Source organism: Callithrix jacchus, chromosome 14 (genome assembly GCF_049354715.1).
Source record: "Callithrix jacchus isolate 240 chromosome 14, calJac240_pri, whole genome shotgun sequence".
Lineage (NCBI taxonomy): Eukaryota > Metazoa > Chordata > Mammalia > Primates > Cebidae > Callithrix > Callithrix jacchus.
The window spans coordinates 96,662,630-96,685,462 of record NC_133515.1 but is presented as its reverse complement, the minus strand read 5'-3'; the positions used below and the strand labels follow the sequence as shown (position 1 = coordinate 96,685,462).

Below are 22,833 nucleotides of genomic sequence, written 5' to 3'. Positions count from 1 at the left end.
GTAGGTAATCTGTGGACCCACTACTTTCAATCAATGCAAATTGTAGGGCAGAGTGGTCTTGTGGGACTGAGCCTTTAACTCTTGGAGTCTGACATTGATTATTCATAGATTATTTCAGAATAGAATTGAATAATTGGACACCCAGCTGATGATTGCAGAGAATTGAAAGACTGGTACCCCACACATTTGTTGTCATAAGTGATAGCAATAGAAGAACTATTTCATTTGCTTTTAATTTTTTTAAACTTTCTTTAGTTTTTGCTGTACTTTCTTTAACTTCTAGAGATGACCACATAATTAATTGATTTCTAGTTATGCTCTATTTTTATATATTTATTCAAGGCTATAATTTCATTATCTTTTTTTTTTCAAAATATTTTAAAACTTCCACCTGAGGTCGGGAGTTTGAGACGAGCCTGATGAACATGGAGAAACCCTGTCTCTATTAAAAGTATAAAAATTAGCCAGCCATGGTGGGGTATACCTGTAATCCCAGCTACTCAGGAGATTGAGACAGGAGAATCACTTGTACCCAGGAGGCGGTGGTTGCAGTGAGCTGAGATCCTGCCGAGCTGAGATTGAGCTGAGATCACGCCATTGCACTCCATCCTGGGCAACAAGAGCATAACTCCATCTCAAAAAAACAAACATACCAACAACAACAGCTTCCATTTTGATTTCTTATATGATCCATGGATAATTTAGAAATATATTTCCATCTTTTCAAACTTATGAGAGTCTCAAATTATCATTTAGTTCCTAATGTTTATTTTAGCTGAATTGTGATTAGGGAATACATTCCATGCAATCTCAAATCCATAATAAATGTTAAACCTTGCTTTATACTCCAATAGAAAGTCATATTTTGAGATTCTGTCTGTGCTTGAAAGTTGGTGTATCTTGGAGTTGTTGAGTGCCGTGTTCCATATCTATACATTCCATCAACTTTATTAATCAGATTGTTGTTCAAATCATCTGTAGGCTCACTGATACTTGGTCCCCTTTCTCAATTATTGAGAGAGTTGCATTTTAAAAATTCGCTATTACAGTAGATATGACTATTTCCCTTGCAGATATGTAGTTTTGCTTTTTGTTTTGTGCATTTGAGACTCTACAATTTTAAATTTTCATGCAGTTAAATTCTTGCAATTTAAAAAAAAACATATATTTCCCTGGTGAATTAAAACTTTTCTTATCATCAGTGACCTTCTCTTTCTATTGTAATGCTTTTTGGCTTAAGTTCTAGTTTGTCTTAATACAGATAAACCAATTATTTTCTACCTATCTTCGTACTTACATTTAAGATGCGTCTCTTGAAACAGCATGAAATTCGATTTTAAAAAAAGTCTAAAATCTCTTTTTTTAACAGAAGAATTTAATCAGTTACATTTATTGTAACTATACAGTTTTAGTTAAATCTCTCATATTATTTTGTGCCTCACACTATATTTTTCAGAAAGATTATTTTTATCTTTCTGGCTATTTTCTTCCTTCTTCATTTGAAGATTATACTTCTTATTATTTCAGTGGCTACTCTCTATTGCATCATATATCCTTGACTTAAATTTTAGTATCAGTGTTTACTTTCATATTATTTCTAGACAATTGAAAATATTTAGAATACTTTAACTCAATTCACCCCTTCCTGATTTATACCTAAATATGGTTAGATGTAAGTCACCATTTTCCTTACTATTTTATATTGTTATTTCCTAATATAATTATCAGTTTTATTTTTACTTAATATTTTCTTTGGTTTTGACTATTTCATGAGTCTCAGAACCTCCATCTGGAATTATTTTCTTTAAAACTGAGGTGAATCAGTTAGAATGTCCTTTGTTATGGTTCAGCTGTGGCCAGTTCTCTCAGTTTGGGTAACTTTGTTAACATTTTTTGTTTCATATCCATTCTTGATATATATTTTGATTGGGTATAGAATTCTAAGTTGGCAGTTATTTTTATTCATTAGATTAATTCCTCTGTCCTGGCTTACATAATTGCAGGTGAAAAGGTAGTTGCTCATCAGTTGTCTCTCTTAATGATGATCTTTCTTTTTCTCTCTGTGCTTTTTAAGATCTTCTCTTTGGCTTCTGTTGTCTATAGTTTCTTTATGATGTATCTTGGTATGAATGCTTTTTTTTTCTAAATAGGATTCACTTTTGGTATAGTACTTTCTTCGGGTTTTCATATGAATCTACCATTGTCATACCACAAAGAATAGTTTCGATGACCTAAACATCCTGTATACTTTACCTTTTCATTCTTTCCTCCCCGCAACCTCTGGCAAGCATTAGTCTTTTTACTGTCTCCACAGTTTTGCCTTTGAATGTCATATAGTTCAAATCATACAGTATGAAACATTTTGAGTTTGGCTTCTTTTACTTAGCAACATTCATTTAAGGTTTCTTTCTGTATTTTTACAGCTTGATAGCACATTTTTCTTGTTAGAAGCAATACTGTTGTATTGATTGAAAGTATCACAATTTATTATTGTTCACCTACTGAAGGGCAGGTTGCTTCCAAGTTCTGGCAATTATTAATAAAGATTCTCTGAACATCTGTAGATCTTATGTCCACCCATGTGTACGCACAAATTTTTAGTAAATGCCTTTTCAATGTTGCTATTTAAAACTAGGCTTCTTTTATGAATTGTTGTTTTTCATCAATTCTAGAAAACTCTCATTATCTCTTCAAATATTTCTTCTGTTCCTATTCTCTCTTTCTTTCTATGTCTGACAATTCCCATATCTGAAATATCTGGATCAGTGCTGCTGATTCTGACTCATGGTCTCTGTACCTGTATCCTTAGTGCTACTCACTCCTAAAAATATTATTTACAGGGGCTGCCCAAGCTTTTTTACGAAGTTATCTTCCTCAAAGAAGATGTGGGTTTTTTTTTTTTTTTTTTGCTTCCAGACATTTAGTATACTATCAGTCCCTAACAATTTTGGACCAAATTGATGGTTTGAGCTTTCTTGGATTGCCCTGGTAAAACCATTTGTATTTCTGTAATCTTTGGGGTAAAGATTTTCCTTTTTTTCCTTTTATACATACTTTTTCTGCTCAGTGTTGAGGCAACTCTCCTGTTCCATGGGAGAGTTAGGAGTATAATAGTGCTAATTCATGCATACCTTAACTTGAACATGCGGTCTTTCAGAATCTAGCTTAGTATGAATCTATGTGGGTATCTGTCAAACCCCAGATTTTTTGCAGACTTTCACTTCTCATGTTCTTGAGGTGCTAGGCAGTCAAAGCAAACATTCACATTCCTTGTTGTTTCTGCTAGGAAGACAAATGCCTCCTGGGTAAAAGTGATTTTGCATTCTCTCTTAGCTTTTAGGATTCTCACCTTCACTTTGGCTTATTTTGACTTAAACATTTTTCACCAGCTTGTAGCATTTTGATGTTTTTAAGAAGGAAAAAAAAGACATATACTTATCTATCTATTTAAATTTTATCCAGAATTTCTAGTTGTTCTGAAATAAAAATTGGTCAAAGTAGTTTATCTCATTATGTCTAGAAGCTGACATTCCCTTAAATAATATTTTTGAAAAGGAAAATACATTATTTTCTCTGTGACCTCTAATTTTATTCAGAAATTTTTATGAAATAATATTGCCATATTTAGTGTGTTATCAGTTGTATAATGGGAAAGCTATGCTAAACATTTGAAGTCTTTAGTGGGTTTTCAGAGTTATATCTAATCTCTGAATTCTCAGCAGATGTTGGAGAGTTAAAACTGTTGCATTTCAAAAGAAATGGTTGCATTTACTATATAGTACTCTAATATGGTTCTTTTGATCATCATATTGTGATTTAACTCAGACATGTTCATTGTTTGTGCAGTTTCTCCAAACCCCTGAAAGATGATATATATCCCTCTGGCAGGAAACCAACACTCTAGAGTGGCACTGGGTTATTTAACCACACTGATAAATAATTTACACTTGGGGATACTATGCAGAAACCTTTTCAATTAACTTGTGTTGACAGAGAAACTAAATATAGTAGTCGGTGAAAATTTTTTTAACACATTCTTGACCTATCAGGCAGAAATACTCTTATTTGAAATAACATCTACTCTAGAAAATGAATATATTAAAGAGAAAGATTTTGAATAATAACTACACATGAGAGTTCAACATCTACAATTGCTTTTATTTCTGAGGAAATTTTAACTTTTTCTATGTACATTGTTTTAATTCACTGAAAGAAGTATCTGCTGGTATAGTGAAAAAGCCAAAGGTTCTAAACCCTAAAGATTTCAGTCCAAATCATGAGTTCATCAGGCTTCAGACGAGTCACTTAAGTTTTCTGAATTCTCATTTTCTTATCTATCAATTAGGCATAAGAATAGCTTATAATGTTGTTACAAGAATTAGAGATGATATATGTAAACTATCTCAAATAAATAGTTTTTATTCTAGAAAGAATTTTCCCTAATGAGTTTAATCATGTGTCCTATTTTGTTCTATTAACTGATGAGCCATTGTCTTAGGGATTTGAAAGAATGTGGCATTATTTTGAAAAGAAAATAAGTCTTCTTTAGTTTTTTCCTACATACATACTTATTTGGAAATTAATTAAGAGATGGAGTAAATCAGTACTAAAGATGGCAACATTAAGTGTGTTGGCTTTAGCAAGTCACGTCTGTCAACTGAAGACAGGCTGCTTACTAGAATACACAGGCATCTGCAGAAAGAACCAGAAGACAGTAGTGAATAGTTTGACTGAACTATACAGAAGCTTCCAGGGGAATTTGTGGCAAGATGATGATGATGATGATGATGATGATGATATGCTTTCTTTGTAGATGTTCTAGCTTTCTTTATACTAATTCCCAATTACCATTGATTATCATTGTCAAAAATAGTAACATACTTACTTAATGGCTCTTTCATGCTTACCATTTTGACTATTACATATGAGTGTTGAATAATCCGGCATTGGCTTCACAAGCCAGAAGGACTCTCTTTTCTTCAGTGAAGATGGAACTCATTTCCTAGGGTATAGTAAGAGACATCTACCAGGACAGCCAAATCAGCTCCATCTATCCTCGCCATCAGTAATGTGGTAGACAGCTGAGCTTTCAGGTGATTAATTAACTAATTAATTTGTCAATCTAATATTTTGTGAGTGATTGATATATAAGAGCCCCATGCCAGATGTTACCAGTATACAGAAAAGAGTCAAACAGATTCCTGCTCTCAGTGTATTCACCGTTTAGCTCTTGACCACTCAGACCTAACCTTTGAATCCTTTCCCATCTACTTCTCTGACTTGATTTGCAGTGTAGAAATAGAAATAAATATAAGGTAACCAAGGATTCAGTCATGAATGAATTTCTAATCCATTCACACTACCCAAGACACTTACGCAGGATTATCCATCACGAGTCATTCTATAGTCCTAATCACATCGACTGCTGAAGGAAGCCTTGTATTTATTACATTTTTCCTAAATGGAAAACAGCTGTGATAAATTAATCTGTTCAGCAGAAATCTCATATTAGGAAACATAGTCTCATATTTCTCATATAGGAATATCTATATCCTGATACAGAGTTTTCTCAACCACCAGTGTCTCCAACTGTGAATAATAGCTTCCTCTACCTTACCTGTGTCTTAGAATATGGCTGGTTCACTTGGCCTTTTCTACTCCTCTGTCATACAGCAGACTACAAACATTTAAATGCACATATTCAAAAAAAAAGTCACTCAGAGGCAGTAAAGTCAGCCATAATAGAACACATAATTACAAGGCCCACTTAAAGAGCTGTATCCAGGGCATAAATCACCTTCCTTAGTCCTAATGCAGATATTACTGCTAATGCCACTAATTCTATCTCAGAAGTCACATCCTGTGTTCTGATTCTAGAAGAACTATTTAAGATTCTAAATTGGCTCCCCAAATGGATTTTCTTTATTAGGATACATTTTGCTACCAAAAGAGAAGTTTCCTGTCCTTTTGTTGTTTTCTCATTATTGACAGATATTTTGACAAATTCAGATATCTGAGGCTGCTAAGTTAAGGCTTAAACATTGTACAATTGTGATTAAAGAAATGCCATATTGATTGCTTTTCTTCCCTGAACCTACCCCCAGGTCATTGCAAAGTGATTTTGTTTACTAATTTATGTTTTTCCTTTCTGGTCAGTAATCCTGGTAGACTATATTTGTTATACGAAACAATCCATCCCAGATATCTTAAGGAGAGAGGAACAGAATTTTCTAACAGCAAAGTAAGTATGTATAGAATAATGGGAAGGGCTGGAAGAATGGTATAGGTTCCAGAGATAGGAATGACTCCAAGAATACACAAGAATTGACCTGCTAGGGGAAGGTAACTTCTGCCCGAATCTGCACCTTTGGGAAGGTGTAAGATCTAAAGGCTGCCAATGGAAGTACAAGTTAAAACACATGGAATCATGTGTCATCCTGAGATCTAAATATCAGGGAACTGGGATCAGGATACCACTGCCACTGCAGCCTCCTCTCAGCAGCCATCAGGAGTTGAGTGGACATGGAATCATTGTAGAGTCTGCTCTACAATTTTCTCTTGTTATTAAAACAATTCAAAACAAAGAAAACAAAACTGAACAAAAAGAAAATGACTCTGTTTCTACGGCCTTTCTTGACAGCAGAAAATAGCCCAGAACAGTAGGTAAAAAGACCTTCTCGATTGTCCCCACAACATCTAATTTCATGGGTATCTGTTTGGTGGAAACTGGTTTTCATCCATGATGTAGGCAATGTAGTTTTTTTTGTTTTTGTTTTTAAACCTTCCAACTCATGTAAGATAAAAAGGATACTCTAGATGTAGGTAGGAAAGAAAACTGAATAGCAATTGACCATATCTAAAAGATTTCATGTTTCATTTGTCTTCTTATGTTCCTATAAACGTAATATAAAAATTTATGCAAGATACCCTATCTTGCGCATGACCTACTCTTTGCATGCAATCTCTTAATGCAAATGTATATATGCGTTTGAGGATATGGTTGAAATTGTGCTCTGGAGTTGCTAGTAAATTATTATTCTTAGTAACATACTGCATGAGATTCTGTGTAGTACTATACCTGAAGATGCTATAACTAATGATTCAGTATGTAATAAGTGTATCATTGAACATCCTATGCCATATATAGAGTGCAGAAAAAGTCAGACAAACCTCCACTGAAAAAAGAGCACACTTACATGACTTTTTACATCCCACATTTTGTTTAATGAAATATGAATCCCCTAATCTGCTGTTTCTTTCCTTTGTACTATGCTACATAGAGATTAGTCACTTTTTTTTGGTAGCTTCAGTTATTTCTTTCAAAATATCCAAATACAGTTCTCTTCCTCTTTTCCAGTTCTTAAAGAGAACATGCAAAGTGTCTGTTCAGTGAAGAATGAAAAAAACATATATCCAAGCCTTCTCCAAAAAGGCCTCAGTGACTTTTGCAACATCCTCAACTTCATTTATCTATAGGATGGCTTTTGATAGCTTTGTGTAAGCTTTTTAAAGTTCAGCCAAGCCAGCTGCATGATCATCACAAAGACAATAGCTCCCACACACAGGGTTACAAGGATTAAAGAACCCGATCCATCAGTAAACCTGCCAGATGGCAGTGGAAGAAAGCTTGTAACTCTCTCACTTTCATTTCAACAGCAGCAAACAATGTTCAGTGTTTAAAATAAACTCTTCCAGATGAGCTAAAGATAAACTCTGAGGTGGGTGGACTTGATCTTGCTAGGCTGTAGCTCTGAAGTGTTTGATTACATTAACACAAGACCCCTGGGTAGAACCCACTTCTGTCAACAGAATGCCTAGACTCAAACACCTACTACACGAAGCCATTTCCTGTGCTTTCATGGGTTGGTGGCAGAAACTCACTTTGCTTTTTCACAAACTAATAATGATTATATATTTCTCTGTGCTCAACATTTCCTCAAACCATGTGGATAACTTTAAGATGTAACTGAAGTGCCAACATATATGTATGTCGGCACAGATAAATGCTTTGAATACGCTTACAACTCAAAATTCTACTTATTATTCACCTTACTACTCTCATAGTAGCAAAAAAGGGGGCTATTAAAAAGATTTAGAATGAATTTCATTCTGTCCAAAGCTGGAGAACTATGTACATCTGTGGGTTATACCAAAAAGAAAAAAGAGAAAGGCACAAGTGCTTTTCTTAAGTTCAACATTACAAAGGAAGGTAGAAACTTTTTTTGTTTTTAATAGACTGTAAAATCCCCAACTTAGGACAGACCAGGCTGTAATAGTTCATATGTAACATGGCAACTTCTAAATATAAAATGACATACTGAAAAATAACTTTATTAAACATTCAGGAACTTATTTATCACAATTAGTGAGAGCTTTTTAAATGAAAGAAAGAGAAACAAAGCTGATGATGAAACTAAATCTTAAGGACCAGCTACAAAACACTTTAGGATCAAATATATCTAATTATCATTCAATTTATTGGTATACTTTTAAAAATAAAACTATCCCCTAATTTAGAAGTCCTTGGAAAAATATGCTTCACTACACAGAATACATTTGTTGTCTAATCCCTCCCAATGAAAACTCTACTGATTTGCAGTGGTACCTCTGTTGTACAATGGAAGCATTCTTATTTTGAATTGGTTGGTTACATTTTAAAAGTTATTAAAGCAGAAAATAAAAAGGATGAATCTTATGTACCACAAAATTTTTTAGTTTAAAATATATAACATTTTCATTTCTTTGCCTATCTTCTAATATAAAACTAAGAGTTCAACTGGCATCTTTGTTGTTTTCCTTTTTGAGCGTGGACTCACTTGGAATTTCATTTTCTTACATTGCTCAAGACTGTCTTGTTTTATCATGCTTCACTTGACTGTGCTTTGCAGATATTGCATTTTTCTTTTAACAAACTTAAGGTTTGTGGCAACCTTGCATGGGGCAAGTCCATTGGTGAGATTTTTCCAATGGTTTGTGCTCACTTCATGTCTCTGTGTCATATTTTGGTAATGGTCAGCAATATTTCAAACTTTATTATTATTTTATCTGTAATGGTGATTTGTAATCAGTAATCTTTGATGTTATCATAGTAATTGTTTTGGGGCACTAGGAATCCTGCCCATATAAGACGGCAAACGTAATTGATAAATGTTGTGTGTGCTCTGACTGCTCCAGTCATTCCCACATCTTTCCCTCTCCTTGGACCTCCCTATTCCCTGAGACACAACAATATTGAAATTAAGTCAATTAATAATCCTACAATGGCTACTAAATGTTCAAGTGAAAGAAAGAGTCTTACATTTCTCAAATCAAAAAGTAGAAACTATTAAGCTTAGTGAGGAAGACATGTTGGAAGCCAAGAAAGGCCAAAAGCAAGGCCTCTAGTGCCTAACAGTTGGCCAAGTTGTGAAGTCAAAGGAAAAGTTCTTGAAAGAAATTAAATGTGTGATTCCAGTAAACACATAAATGATAAGCAAGTAAAACAGCCTTATATTGCTGATATGGCGAAAGTTTTAGTGGGCTGCCTAAAGTGATCTTCTAAGATCAAACCAGCCACAACATTCCCTAAATCCAAACCCTAATTCAGGGCAAAGCCCTAATTCATCTCTATCTGGGTTGAGAGAGGTAAGAAAGCTGCAGAAGAAAAGGTTGAACCCAGCAGAGGTTGGTTCATGAGGTTTAGGGAAAGAAGCTATCTCTACATTAAAGTGCAAGGTGAAGCAGCAAGTGCTAATGCAGAAACTACAGCAAGTTATCCAGAATAGCTAGCTAAGAACATTGATGAAGGTGGCCACACTAAGTGATATGGTTTGGCTGTGCCCCCACCCAAATCTTATCTTGAATTGTAGCTTCCACAATTCCCACATGTCGTGGGAGGGACCCGCAGGAGGTAATTAAATCATGGGGACAGCTCTTTCCTGTGCTGTTCTCATGGTAGTGAATAAGTCTCATGAGATATAATGGTTTTATAAGGGGAAATCCCTTTTGCTTGTCTCTCATTTTCTCTCTTCCATGCCACCATGCAAAATGTGCCTTTCACCTTCTGCCATGATTGTGAAGCCTCCCAAGCCACATGGAACTGTGAGTACATTAAACATCTTTTTCTTTATAAATTGCCCAGTGTTGGGTATGTCTTTATCAACAGCATGAAAATGGACAAATACACTAAGCAACAGGTTTTCAATGTAGACAAAATAGCTTTCCATTGGAAGAAGATGCCATCTGAGGATTTTATAGCTAGAGAAAAGTCAATGCCTGGCATCCAAGCTTCAAAGGACAGTCTGATTCTCTTTTTTGGGGCTAATGTAGCTGGTGACTTTAAGTTGAAGCCAATGCACATTTACCATACCAAAAATTCTAGGGCCTGTAAGAATTATGTTTAATCTACTCTGCGTATGTGCTATAAATGAAACAACAAAGTCTGGATGACAGCACATCTGTGTACAGCATGGTTTACTGAAATTTTAAGTCCACTGTTAAAACCTACTGCTCAGAAAAGATGCCTTTCAAAATACTACTGCTCCTTGACAATGCACATAGTCACCCAAGAACTTTGCTGGAGATGTATAAAGAGATTAATGTTGTTTTCATGTCTGCTCATACATCTAGTCTGCAGCCCATGGATGAAGGAGTAATTTTGACTGTAAAATCTTATTATCGGGCTGGGCGCGGTGGCTCAAGCCTGTAATCTCAGCACTTTGGGAGACCGAGGCGGGTGAATCACAAGGTCAACAGATCGAGACCATCCTGGTCAACATGGTGAAACCCCGTCTCTACTAAAAATTACAAAAAATTAGCTGGGCACGGTGGCGCGTGCCTGTAATCCCAGCTACTCAGGAGGCTGAGGCAGGAGAATTGCCTGAACCCAGGGGGCGGAGGTTGCGGTGAGCCGAGATTGCACCATTGCACTCCAGCCTGGGTAACAAGAACGAAACTCCGTCTCAAAAAAAAAAAAAGAAAAAAAATCTTATTATTTAAGAAATAACATTTCATAAGGCTAAAATTGCCACAGAATTATTCCTCTGATGGATCTGGGCAAAATAAATTGAACAGCTTCTGGAAAAGTATTAACCATTCTAGATGCCATCATGAACGTTTGTAATTCACAGGAGGAGGTCAAAATATCAACATTTATAGAAGTTTGAAAAAATTTGAGTGCAACCCTCATGGATGACTTTGAGGGATCAAAACTTCTCTGGAGGAAGTAAACACAGATGAGGTAAAAATAGCCAGAGAATTAGAGGTAGAGCCTAAAGATGTGAGTGAACTGCTGCAATCTCATGATAAAACTTGAAGAGACAAGGAATTGTTTCTTATGGATGAGCAATGAAAGTGGTTTCTGTAGATGGAATCTACTCCTGTTGTAGAGGCTATGAGCATTTCTGAAATGACAACAAAGGATTTGGAATACTACATAAACTTAGTTGATAAGGCAGCAACAGGGTTTGATAGACCTGACTTCAATTTTGAAAGAAGTTCAACTGTGGGTAAATAGCACCATATGCTACAGATAAATCCTTCCTGGAAGGAAGAGTCTATCAATTTGGCAACCTGCATTGTTGTTGTTTTTCAGACATTGCTCCAGCCAACTCAGCATTCAGCAGCCACCACTCTGATCGGTCAGCAGTTTTCAACATCAAGGTGAGACCCTCCAAGAGCAAAAAGATAATGACTCATTGAAAGCTCAGATAATTGTTAGAGGTTTTTTAGAAAAATGTATTTTTAAATTAAGTTATGTACATTGTTTTTAGACATAATGGTCTTACACACCTAATAGACAATAGGCATATTATAGTATATTATGTATAGTATATTATGTATAATAGGTATAGTATATAGTATATTATGTATAGTAGAAACATAACTTTTATATGCATGGAGAAACAAAAGACTTTGTGTAACTCACTTTATTGTCATATTTGCTTTGTAGTGGTGATCTGGAACAAAACCAGAAGCATCTCTGAGGTATTCCTGTACTTGCTTAAATAGCAGAGTCAGATTTCTAGCTTTTTTGTCCTTAAAATAGACTCAAATTTAAAGTAACTTGCAAAGCACTAACTACAGATTCCTTTTATTTTTTGTATTTATTTTTAGTATTTGGTAGTTAGTCAACAGTAAATTTTTAGTAACTTGCCTTCATTTAGTTTTTATAAAGCAACTTTTCTACTTTTCATATAAATTACATTTGTACTCATATTTCATTGATTTGCAGTATGATTAATAATTTGTAATATGATTAACCAGCACAGTTGACACATGCATGCACAAATTGGGTTGGGTTTTCTTTGTTGCCTCCTGCATCTCCAGAAGTAGAATAATGCCTGGTTACATAATAGGTACTCAATAAATATTTGCTAAGTGAATAATGAATGGTATGCAACTCACCCTTAAATATATAATAGAACAAGAGAGGGCAGAAAGGCTGTTCTGTGCTAGAGGAAAGCCTATCAGCCTAGAAGTTTCACATGCTATGTGCATTAGTTTTTTTTTTATTTTTTTGAAAAAAAGAATGGAGAATCAGTTATTATAACAAATCTGTTAGATGGTAGTTGCTTAAAAGTGCTTCCACTGCACTTTGATTACACATCTGGCTTAGAAAAACTTTTCCTTACTGTCTGCATAAAACTGAGCACTCTATCTTAGTTTCCTCTAGGAATAAACTACCTTTCCCCATGTTAACCTGTAACTAATTTAACTCCCCATTGCCCAGAGAAGGTTTGTGAAACATCTGAAGCTGTCTGTGGGGGCCAAGCTCCTGAAGTGTGATTAGTAACATGTTCTCTCTTCAGTGTTCCATAGGACATTTGGAATCAATTAAATATTCAAATACAGATTCCCTCAGATCTCTGGCCAGGCCCAGCAGGTTTGCCAGGGGAGGGGGTTGAAGGCAGATAACTGCTCTTCCTCACACCAGAGTCTATAGCTGGAGACAGACTTTTAAAATACACTCTCTAGGCTTCCTGGATCTGCAAGCAAATGGTCATCCATGATTAGAAATAATATGGAAAAACAACAGCAGCCTTCTAGAGTAACAGGAGCTACAGCATATATGACAACTACTCCCAAACAAGGCGTCTCAAAAGCAAACAAGGGAGTACATTGGCCCTGGAAGGCTGTACAAGTTATCTAAGTACAATAGTATGGTCTGTGCTGGCTACAAATGGTTTTTACACTTTTAAAACATAATTTAAAAAAAACTGGCCCTTTAGATGAAGTCTGGTGACCTTTGGCTTAGAGATTTGTTTCCATCATATGTACTTGCCTACATTAGCATCGCTAATAACTATTACTAATAGATAGTAATGATTAGTTGCATTGTGGAAGAAGAAATGGATGTGTGCCCACATGTGCCAGGCACTTTGCTAAAGGCTTTACTTACTCTGTCACTTTCATTCACTGAGTAATCCTTTAAAGTAGACACTTCTATTTCAACATAGGGCCAAAAAAACCAAGAGCTCAGAAAGTTTAAGTAACTTGCCAGGGTTACAGGAAGTGTTACGCAGTAGAGCTGTTAGTTAAACTGAATGTGGTGGTGTGTTTAAGCTGTGAAGCCCCTTCTCCAATTAAATGCTACTTAGAACCCTACTATATAAAATGGTTGCTCTAAGTGAAGTTGAAACAGAAGGCCAGCAACCTCAACCCTGCTCAGAATAAGCTGCTTGAAACAAGAGTCAAGTTTTCAAAAAAAAAAAAAAAAATGAAACCAAGAACCAACATGGAAAATGGGTTTTCAACACACTTCTTCCATTATCTGGCACATTACAGGTTTCCCTCTAATATACTGCTGAGGGTGAGAACAAGTATCAAAATAACAGGACTGCCTTTTACTTATTTCTTTGCCCAGTAAAATTGTTTAAAGTGAGTCAGCAAAAGGGAGAAAGAAGGAGAGAAGTTAAGGACTCAGTCTTCAAAATCTAACGCACCATTTTGGAGCTCTTAGTCCTCGATTCCGTCAAACACAGTGGTGAGAAGGACATCTTCCAAACGGCACTCATTTTACCTTAATAGTTGGTGTTTCCAGATAAGTTTCTAGTTTTCCATCAGGATAAGTTAATATATCCTATTTTATTATGGTGCCACAAGCAAGAACTCTGAAAGGCTCAACTCTTACAAAAGGTCCAAATCCCCTGAAAAGCATCAAGTATCAAAATGCAGCCAGAAAAGATGGTATTAAATAAAAAAGGGGCTCCCTTTTAATGAAGTCGAGGTGTAGGACAGATTTATTAGCTTCCATTTTTCCAAGTTGCATTCTGGTGTATTCCTGCCCATATTTCTAAGTTCAGCAGGTCTCATTGTAGGATTACTTTTTAAAAATACAGTGTTTCAAAGAACATGATGCAGCTATATCCACTACACCTGCAGAGACACACCTGTGATGATACGAACACTGTTTCTCCAATTCACAAGGCAATGCTCTAACAGAAAACAGACCTTCTGCATGATATGCCAAGATCCTGCCATTCTTGAAAATAACTGATACTGGTAACCTGCTATTATAAATGGTCTTTAAAATACTAACCAATCAAGAATTATCCCTGGACTAAATAGTCATTAAATTCAGTTTAGCTGTCTATACTTCAGTGTTATAATTCCTTTTTTCAATATAAGGAGACGGTGAGACAAATAATTGAAATAATTAAGTAGATACTTTTGCCACTGTAACATGGATGCCTACAATAGTCCTATTTGGGCTCAGTTATTCTTATGCACATCAGTATTTATTGCATTTTTACTGTGTACTAGGTACTATACTTGATACTTGAGGGAAGAAAGTTAATAATTAAATAAATCCCCTTTCCTTAGAGAATTTCTATTCTAATTATCTAACTGAACCTGTGAATGAATAATTAGTGCACTAAACTCCTAGTGAAAGTACCAAGATCAAGGGAAAAAAAAGTAGGAAGAGAGAATTACCTCTCCTTACAGGGGTTGGAAAAAGGAACACATCTGAAAGGAACCTTAAGGGTAAGTCATATTTCCAAGGAAGAAGGAGAGGGTATTCCAGACTGAAAGAACAATATAAAGAAAGGCCCAGAGCAAGTGAGTAGGTGACTGTTCTACAATCAGGACTGGATTATCTGATGGGATGAACTGTCCAAGACACCAGTTGCTAGACATGTGTCTATTTAAATTAACATTACCTGTAATTAGAAATTCAGTTCTTAGTTGAATTTGAAGTACTTAATAACCCCAATTTACCTAGAGTCCACCACATCTGACAACGAAGAGAACATTCCATCCCTCACTGTAGTTCTATTCAACAGTGCTGAGTGTGAGAGTATAGGGTAAGCATGGTGCTGCCTCATGGAGCCTCAACTCTCTTAAACAGTTTAATCTTTAATCTAAATAAAAGTGGTTTATAAACAAACAACTACATTCTATGAAATCCCTTTAGGAGGAGACTTGGGGGACTCCACCTTGGCAGCACTGCTATAACCTGCTTTACCCCTCCAGCTTCTACATTTCAGTGAAACAATTCTTTTGAAGAAATAATTCTGCATGTTTGTTTAAAAAGCTCAAAACCCACTGTTTTTTAAGCAGGGATGTGACAGATTTGAGTTTTAGATATATCTCTCAGAGCAGTGTGCAAGATATGTGGCAAGAAGAGACTTGGCGGACTAAGATCTGCCAAGGCTAACGGTGACAGGCTAAAAGACCGTATTCAGTGAAGTCTCCAAAGAAATACACAGTAAATAACCTGTATCAGTAAATTTATTCCAAGTAAGACTTGTGTGCACACACCAGGGAGATTATTTCTACACAAAAATAAGCATCGTCGTAAAAATAGTTAATGCTTTGGCCATGAAACTCAAAGATACTTGAAAAACCTCTTGAATAGCACTTTGAGTCACTTAATTCTGATAAATATTAATATTTGCCATTCATGCTTACCCAGTTATAATTTTACAATATATTTTTCATTATACTTATTATTCATTATATTTACTATATATTTAAAACATCTTTGCTCAAATTTTGTTATCCCCAAAATTTTTCAATAACTCCAAAACATTCACATGTACCTCTTAGCAGTGCTATTGCAATACCAAAATTCTTTTACTTCAAGTAACAAGTACTCAAGCCACACCATTCCTGATCACAGATATAACTGATAGGTAGTTTTATAAATAGCTCTTTTACTGCTTGTTCTTATTTTAGTATGCCAACCATCACTTCACTGATATCCCAGAGTTTTCTTGCAACAGATTCATCCATAGCTTTGGGCAATAGTTCTTCCTCTTTACAATCACCAAAGTATCTTCCTGACACTCCTTCTACCTCAGGTGAAGAGGCCAAATAAATGGAAGTCTGGGCACCTTCTACTGGAGTTTTGAAAAAAGCCCATGACACCAAATTGAAGAGTGGTTTGACCAACAGTGGAATATGTATGTGCCTCCCCAGATTCGTCCGTACAATACCAGGATGCAACACATTGACGGTGACATTTGTGCCTTCTAAGCGGCGGGCTAGTTCCCTGGTAAAAAGAATGTTAGCCAGTTTGCTCCGGCTATAACAAAAGCTTTTATTATAGCTTTGTTCACTATTTAAGTCATCAAAGTTGATATCTCCATATTTATAAAGTTTGGAAGAAACTACAACAATCCTGCTGGGAGCTGAACTTTTGAGGAGTCCAAGGAGAAGATTGGTGAGTAGAAAGTGCCCCAGATGGTTCACTCCGAACTGCATCTCAAACCCATCTTCAGTCTTCATGTAAGGGCACTGGAAGATCCCTGCATTATTGATCAAGACATCCAGCCGAGGCTCTTCCTTTAAATGTCAAAAAGAGAATAGCAGAATTAAGAACACCACCTTGTATTGCTTTTTCTCTTCATGGTAATTAGATTTTAATAAAAATGGGAACTTGAGACTAAAAGCATTTAATTTCAGTTGTTGGTCTATCGATCAGAGAACTACTTGAAACACTGGCAATTTTGTTTTTCATTAATGGGGGGAAGGGATTCCTCTGCAAGATGTTCCTCAGATAAATACTGATATTCATGATTTTTCATTGAATAGCTCTTTTTTCTCATTTACTAAAATGATATAACGAAAGGTATTTATCCATAGTAATCTTCCAATAAAGGATGTAGAAACTAGACCTAAGACCTAATTTCTGGTTATATGCTTTTATAACAATAATATTTACAAACATAAATTTTACCGTTGCACTAAAAAGTTGACTAAGTGATCGATCAGTACTAAGATCTTTCTTAAAACAGAAATACAGTAAATCTGAGGACAAGGCACTCCTATATCCCGTATTTCTCCCCTTAATTTCAGATGAACTAGGAAAATATCAATTTGGGAGTTATCAGGATAATACTGAGATCATATCAAAATTATAATAAATGTATCTATGATAAAATGTTTAAAAATAATTGCAGACTACTATAATTCTGTAAAATGCTTCTACGAGCTTACAATAATTGAGAGAAAAAAGAAAAAAAAAGATGCACAAGCTTGATAGGGCCTGTGCTTTTCACATGTTACCACATCTAATTCCAACAACTCTATAAGTAGCTCAGAGGCTAGGTGACTCGCCCAGTATCAGCACTCCTAAGTAGCAAAATAAGATCAGATCCGAAGATGAAGTCTTTGACATCACGGCCTATTTTCTTAATTAGTAAGCTAGCATGCCTTTCTAATTGGGATTTTTCAAAACAGCTAGAGAGGCATGGTAAGCTAGACAGACCATATACACCAGAAGACAGGTAAGCATAGTTTATTCCCAGAGCTACTAGTTATCAACACCAAGGGCAAACTTATGGTTGCATTATTCTGTAGTTCTCTTGGGATAAATGGCACCATGGGGATGGAACAACTTCAAGTCATGTCCTTAAAACTGAAAAGGCAATAGAAAAGGTCAGAAATGCAAACTTAACACTGGAGAGAACATCATGAATAAATCGATATTTATAAAGATTAAAGATTAAGAAAAAATTAAACAGGTAATAAATATCCTACGTAGGACGACTCTAATTTAGGAAATCTGTACAGTCAATATTTTATACTTTGACCATATGCTTCTGTATCGTTCCAGATTAAAGTCTTAACATTTAGACTGCTCCCATAGGGAAGTCTTTTTATTCACTAAATCATATAAGATGGTCTTCTCTAGCGTTTTCTCGGTTGTTCTGTTTCTTTTGATGGACAAAACAATGTTCCAAGTGTAAAGACACTGTGATGACCCACGATTAATTTGAGGTCAAATTTCAAATTTCACTGGCCCTTCTGCCAAGCATAAGTAAAAAGAAAAATGTGTTACATTTCAAAACTGTTATCAAAGCCCACCTGTCAGAGGATTAACTATTTCTCATTCTGGCCTGTTTAAGCATCTTTGGGTTTTCCAACAGTCGACTTCAAAAAGAAGGCAAGAGTTCACTCATGGGAAAAAGAAAGGAGTGTTGTTTTTCACTAATCGTTTGAAGAGTTTCCTGAATTAATCATTCTTTAGCTATCATTTCTCTTCTGGGCTTGTGTTATTTTAAAATTTCATCATTTACTATTTTTTTTAATTGTAGGAGATAAATGACATAAATACCAAGAATACCAACCTGTGGGAAATCTACATTTCCATTTTTTTTTTCTTTCTAATTATAGCCACTTAACTTCAGAGCCAGGCAGGAACAGAAATACTTAGAAGCAAGGACAACTTGGTTATCTCTTTGTGTCCTCACTTTTTAATTAGTTCTGCCTCAAGTGCCAAAGAAGCACACCCAGCCCCATCTGTATTTTAATGAAGAACAGAAAGACCCATTTTTAATACTTCAAAATCTCATAGATGAGTATTATTTAACCTGTGTTACACAATAATGAAATACTAGCAATAAAAAACCAAAAGCCAAGTCTGTAGTTCTGCAACAGCTCCCAAACTCTCAGGTGTTGTGGAATATTTTAATTTTTGAGAAAAACACTGATACTTTGCTCAATACCTCAAAAACTACTAGCTACAGGTGGTTCACAGCTTCAGCATTATATTGTGCTATATTCCTTTCGATGATATTATTTCTTCGTAGAGCTGACTTTTAAGCAGCTGTATGCAGTTGCTGTAATAAAAAACAAGAACAATGCTAAAAATCTACCTAGAATAGGAAATGAGAGTGGCAGTTTCCAATCTGATTCCTAGGTTCCAGACAGTGGTGCAGTGACCCACAGGCATACATTTCCTGTTAGTAATTATGGCTGTTTAATAATAAAATAATTATTTTTTCTTTTAAGTGTATGTTATTTTCTCAAACAGCTACTAAGTTGTTAGGATATAACTACTTATTAGGTTGTGTGAAAGGAAAAGAAATCTCAAAGCCCAAAATCACTAAGGCGAAGGTTAAAGTCAAGCTGGGAACTGATTCAGACAAACCTGCTTCCCATTTTATTCCTAAGATAGCTACAAAATAAAAGAAGCTATATACCACCCTCACAATTTGCCCATATGGGCCTCCTCAAGATCCTTACCCTAAAACAGTTCTGCTGAATTTCACCCTGGCAATCTATTAATAAACTGATAGCTCATCTTCACAAGTGTCAAATAAAATAACTCAAAAGTCATCCCTTTGCTCACCTGAGACAAATCTGATTGCTGTCTCTTCTGTTTTTGTGAAAATGCAAACTCACTGAGCCAGTCTAAGACGTAAGTGATTATTGCTCTAACCCCCCTGCACATATAAATTGTGCATTCAGTAAAAGGCTGATCAAAGACCCCAAAGAATGTAACTTTTTATCTCTCATCTACCTATGACCTGGAAGCCCCCACTTTTGAGTTGTCCCACTTTTCCAGGAGAACCAATGTGCATCTTACAAATTTGATGTCTTCCTAAAACGTATAAAGCCAAGCTGTGCCGTGACCACCTTGGGCACACGTCCTCAGGACCTCCTGAAGTTCTGTCACGGGTGCATCCTTAACCTTGGCAAAATAAACTTTGTAATTCGATTGAGACCTATATCAGAAGCTTTTCTGTTTTACAGTTGTTTGGACTTAACTACTTAATAAAGGAACTGGGAAATACTTCTGGCCTAAGGGCATCATGAAAAAATTACTGAGAAAACTTGGGAACCTGTTCTCTAGATTCAAGAGACTCCATGTCATATAGGCCCCTTTCTTGTCCCAGCTAATTTTAAATTTCACTCTTCTGAACAAATGACCTCTGAATGCCAGTTACCCTTGCAAGAAACCCTTCTACCTCAATCTCAACAGAGAACATCCACTTACGTGGAATCACTTACCATTTGCACAAATAAATCCTCATACCTCCTTACCAGGCAGCAGGAAGAAAGAATGGGGTTAAGAGCAAGTGTTCTGGAGACAGACCACAAGCAACTTGCTTAGTCTTCCTATGCCTCAGTTTCCTCGAGTTGTAAAATGGAGATAATAATGCCTACTACCCAAGGTTACTGTATAGCTTCAATGACAGTATTGGCAAGGACACTGTATTTTCATTTAAAACAAAAAGGAAGATCTGAAATGCTTGGCAAAGCTCCTGGCATACAGATCATCAATAAATGCTGGGTATTAAATTATTTTTAATTCCTGTCTCTGTCTGGAGCATGATCACTGCGTTCCAAGCTCTATTCTACCTGGAAATCAGACCAGAGTCCCATTAAGGATGGTGCTGAGTTTACTGGAAGCAGGAGTTCCCTTTCCAGCAGAAAAGAGGCAGAGGCTAGGGGAGGGAGAAATATTTTCCAAAGGACTGATCTGAGGTCCTTGGCTAGCAACTTCTCCCAGTGCTCTGGGGTTCTAGAGACACAACTCGGTGCAGATTCACTTCTGACACAGAAAAACAATCCAGAGGCCATGGATCTATCTCCGGGGCGGTCCTCACATAACGAAATGAAATGTTCAGAAACTGGCTTATATTTATTTTTCTCTTGGGCCCATTTCTTTCTCGACATCCTTAGATGACAGAAGGCAGCCCTCCCAGTTAGCTCCTCTTTCCTTCTGAACTCTGCAGCTTCCCAGCCGCCTCAAAGTGGCTTTTGGACTCCTCTCAGCCTCAGCGGTCCCCAAGGTCACGCCCCGAACCCCAGGGCGGTCCCTCCCGGCTCAGACGCGGTCCGCAAGCCCCTCCCACCCCGCTCCCAGGCCCTCCTCCCAGCCTGGCCCCCCACCACCCGAGGCCCACACCTGGAGCATCTCCTGGCAGAAGGCGCGCACTGAGCGCAGGGAGGCGAGGTCCAGCTCCCGCACTACGAGCTCGCCCGCCCCGCTGACGCCGGGCTCTGGACCGCACTCCACGGCCTGGCGGAGCTCGCGGCGGAGCTGACCCGCCGCCTCCTCAGCGCGCGCGCGGTCCCGGCAGCCCATGATCACCCGCGCCCCCAGCCGTAGTAGCTCGGCGGCCGTGGCACGGCCCAGGCCGCTGTTCGCCCCAGTGATCAGCACTGTCTTCCCGTGCATGAGGGCGGGATCTCCCCCTCTGCGCAGCCTCTGGACCCCGGACCCTACAAACCGCCGGGCCGCCAGCCACAGCGCCCCGCCCAGGGCAGCCAGTACAGCCACCGCGGTGGACACTGCCATCACCGCCCGGCCCGACGGCCCACCTGCCCCTCCACAGGAATTCCGGCGCCACCGCCTTCCCGGAATCCAGGCGGCCAGCTATACGCGGAGAACTCTGGGGCACGACGAGTCGGCCCCTGACGGTGCGCGTGGGCATACTGGGACTTGTAGTTTCCCTCTGAGGGCTCCTGATTGGTTGGGGGAGTTCAGCGCCTGGAGTCCTGCGCCCTCTGGGGAACCTCTTCCCAGCCTAATGGTGGAGACTGGGTACCCAGTACCGTGTTCAGGCTACTGTGGTTCATACATACTGAAACCCCAGAGTAGGGGCGGCCTTCCCCATGGTAATGCCTGATGAGTACTTTGAATTATAGATGCCTGTACAGGCCCTATTACAAATGCCACTCTTCAGGGCATTTCGTGTTTTCCGTTAAGGGCTCCTGGGACTTGTAAATTCAGTTCAACTCACCTTCTGGAGAATGGTCCCTGCCCAGAGGAAGTCTGAGGTAGGACTGTTTTTTATAGATAAGACAAAGAATTTAGCAACATGAATCAGTTGGAAATAGAATGGGCGAGTAGTTCTCAAACTTTAACGCACATCAGAATCTCCTGGAGGACTTGGCGTGAGGGTTCGAGGTGGGGGAATGAAAACGAAAACCAAAAAACCTGGGCCTCAGTATTAGCACTTATAATTCAATAGGTCCAGGATGGGGCCTGAGAATTGTTACTTCTAACAAGTTCCCAGGAGCTGCTGCTTCTGCAGATCTGGGAACCACACTTTGAGATCACTGAAGAAGACGTTATGACATTGGTCTCTTTAAGAAAAAAAAGGAAGTCATCCTCAACTGATCTTGACAGTGGGAGAAGCTTGGACTTCCTGTAAATATAGGCTTCTGAGCAGGCCCATTTACAAATGCTTCCCTGCCCTCTCCATGGAACGTTTGCACATAACGGTAGAAAGCACAGTGCTTGGTTCACTGTAAAATGCCTCATTAATATCAGGGTTAGTGCCATAGGGACCCATCTTCAAGCTGCAAACTTCCTAGCTGTAGACCAAGCTACTTTAAAGGCTCATTCGTTCATCTGCCTCCCTATCCAGCATGTGCCTGGCCCTGGCTGTTCCCTGTTAGAGCTACAGAAAAATGGGACACCATCTTTGCTCTCAGGGTGCTTACTTTCTGGAACTGTGATCTCCCACTTCCCATCCTCCACCCATTGCAGGTTCTTCAGATAAGGAAAAAAAAGCCACAGCTTATGTAGTTTGAAACAGACTCCCTACATAATTGTGATAATCAATCTTCCGCTCCCTTACCTTTGGAAAGGATGTAACAGGCAACTAGTAG

The 22,833-nt window shown here is 37.6% G+C and overlaps 1 protein-coding gene and 1 long non-coding RNA gene across 2 annotated transcripts; one reads left to right on the top strand and one right to left on the bottom strand.

The window, feature by feature from the left end:
* The first annotated feature begins 6,154 nt into the window (after positions 1-6,154).
* Positions 6,155-11,644, top strand: LOC108588286 (uncharacterized). Its single transcript, XR_001907180.5, has 3 exons — positions 6,155-6,241; positions 10,060-10,080; positions 11,573-11,644. It is a non-coding gene; the product is annotated as an uncharacterized LOC108588286 (long non-coding RNA).
* Positions 11,645-15,693: 4,049 nt separating this feature from the next.
* On the bottom strand, positions 15,694-21,598 carry RDH14 (retinol dehydrogenase 14). The gene is made up of 2 exons (XM_008981099.4): positions 21,122-21,598; positions 15,694-16,767 (listed from the first exon to the last, which is right to left on the bottom strand). The coding sequence occupies exons 1-2, from the start codon at positions 21,512-21,514 to the stop codon at positions 16,150-16,152; spliced, it is 1,011 nt and encodes a 336-aa protein (XP_008979347.1). The 5' UTR covers positions 21,515-21,598; the 3' UTR covers positions 15,694-16,149.
* Between the last annotated feature and the right edge of the window lie 1,235 nt (positions 21,599-22,833).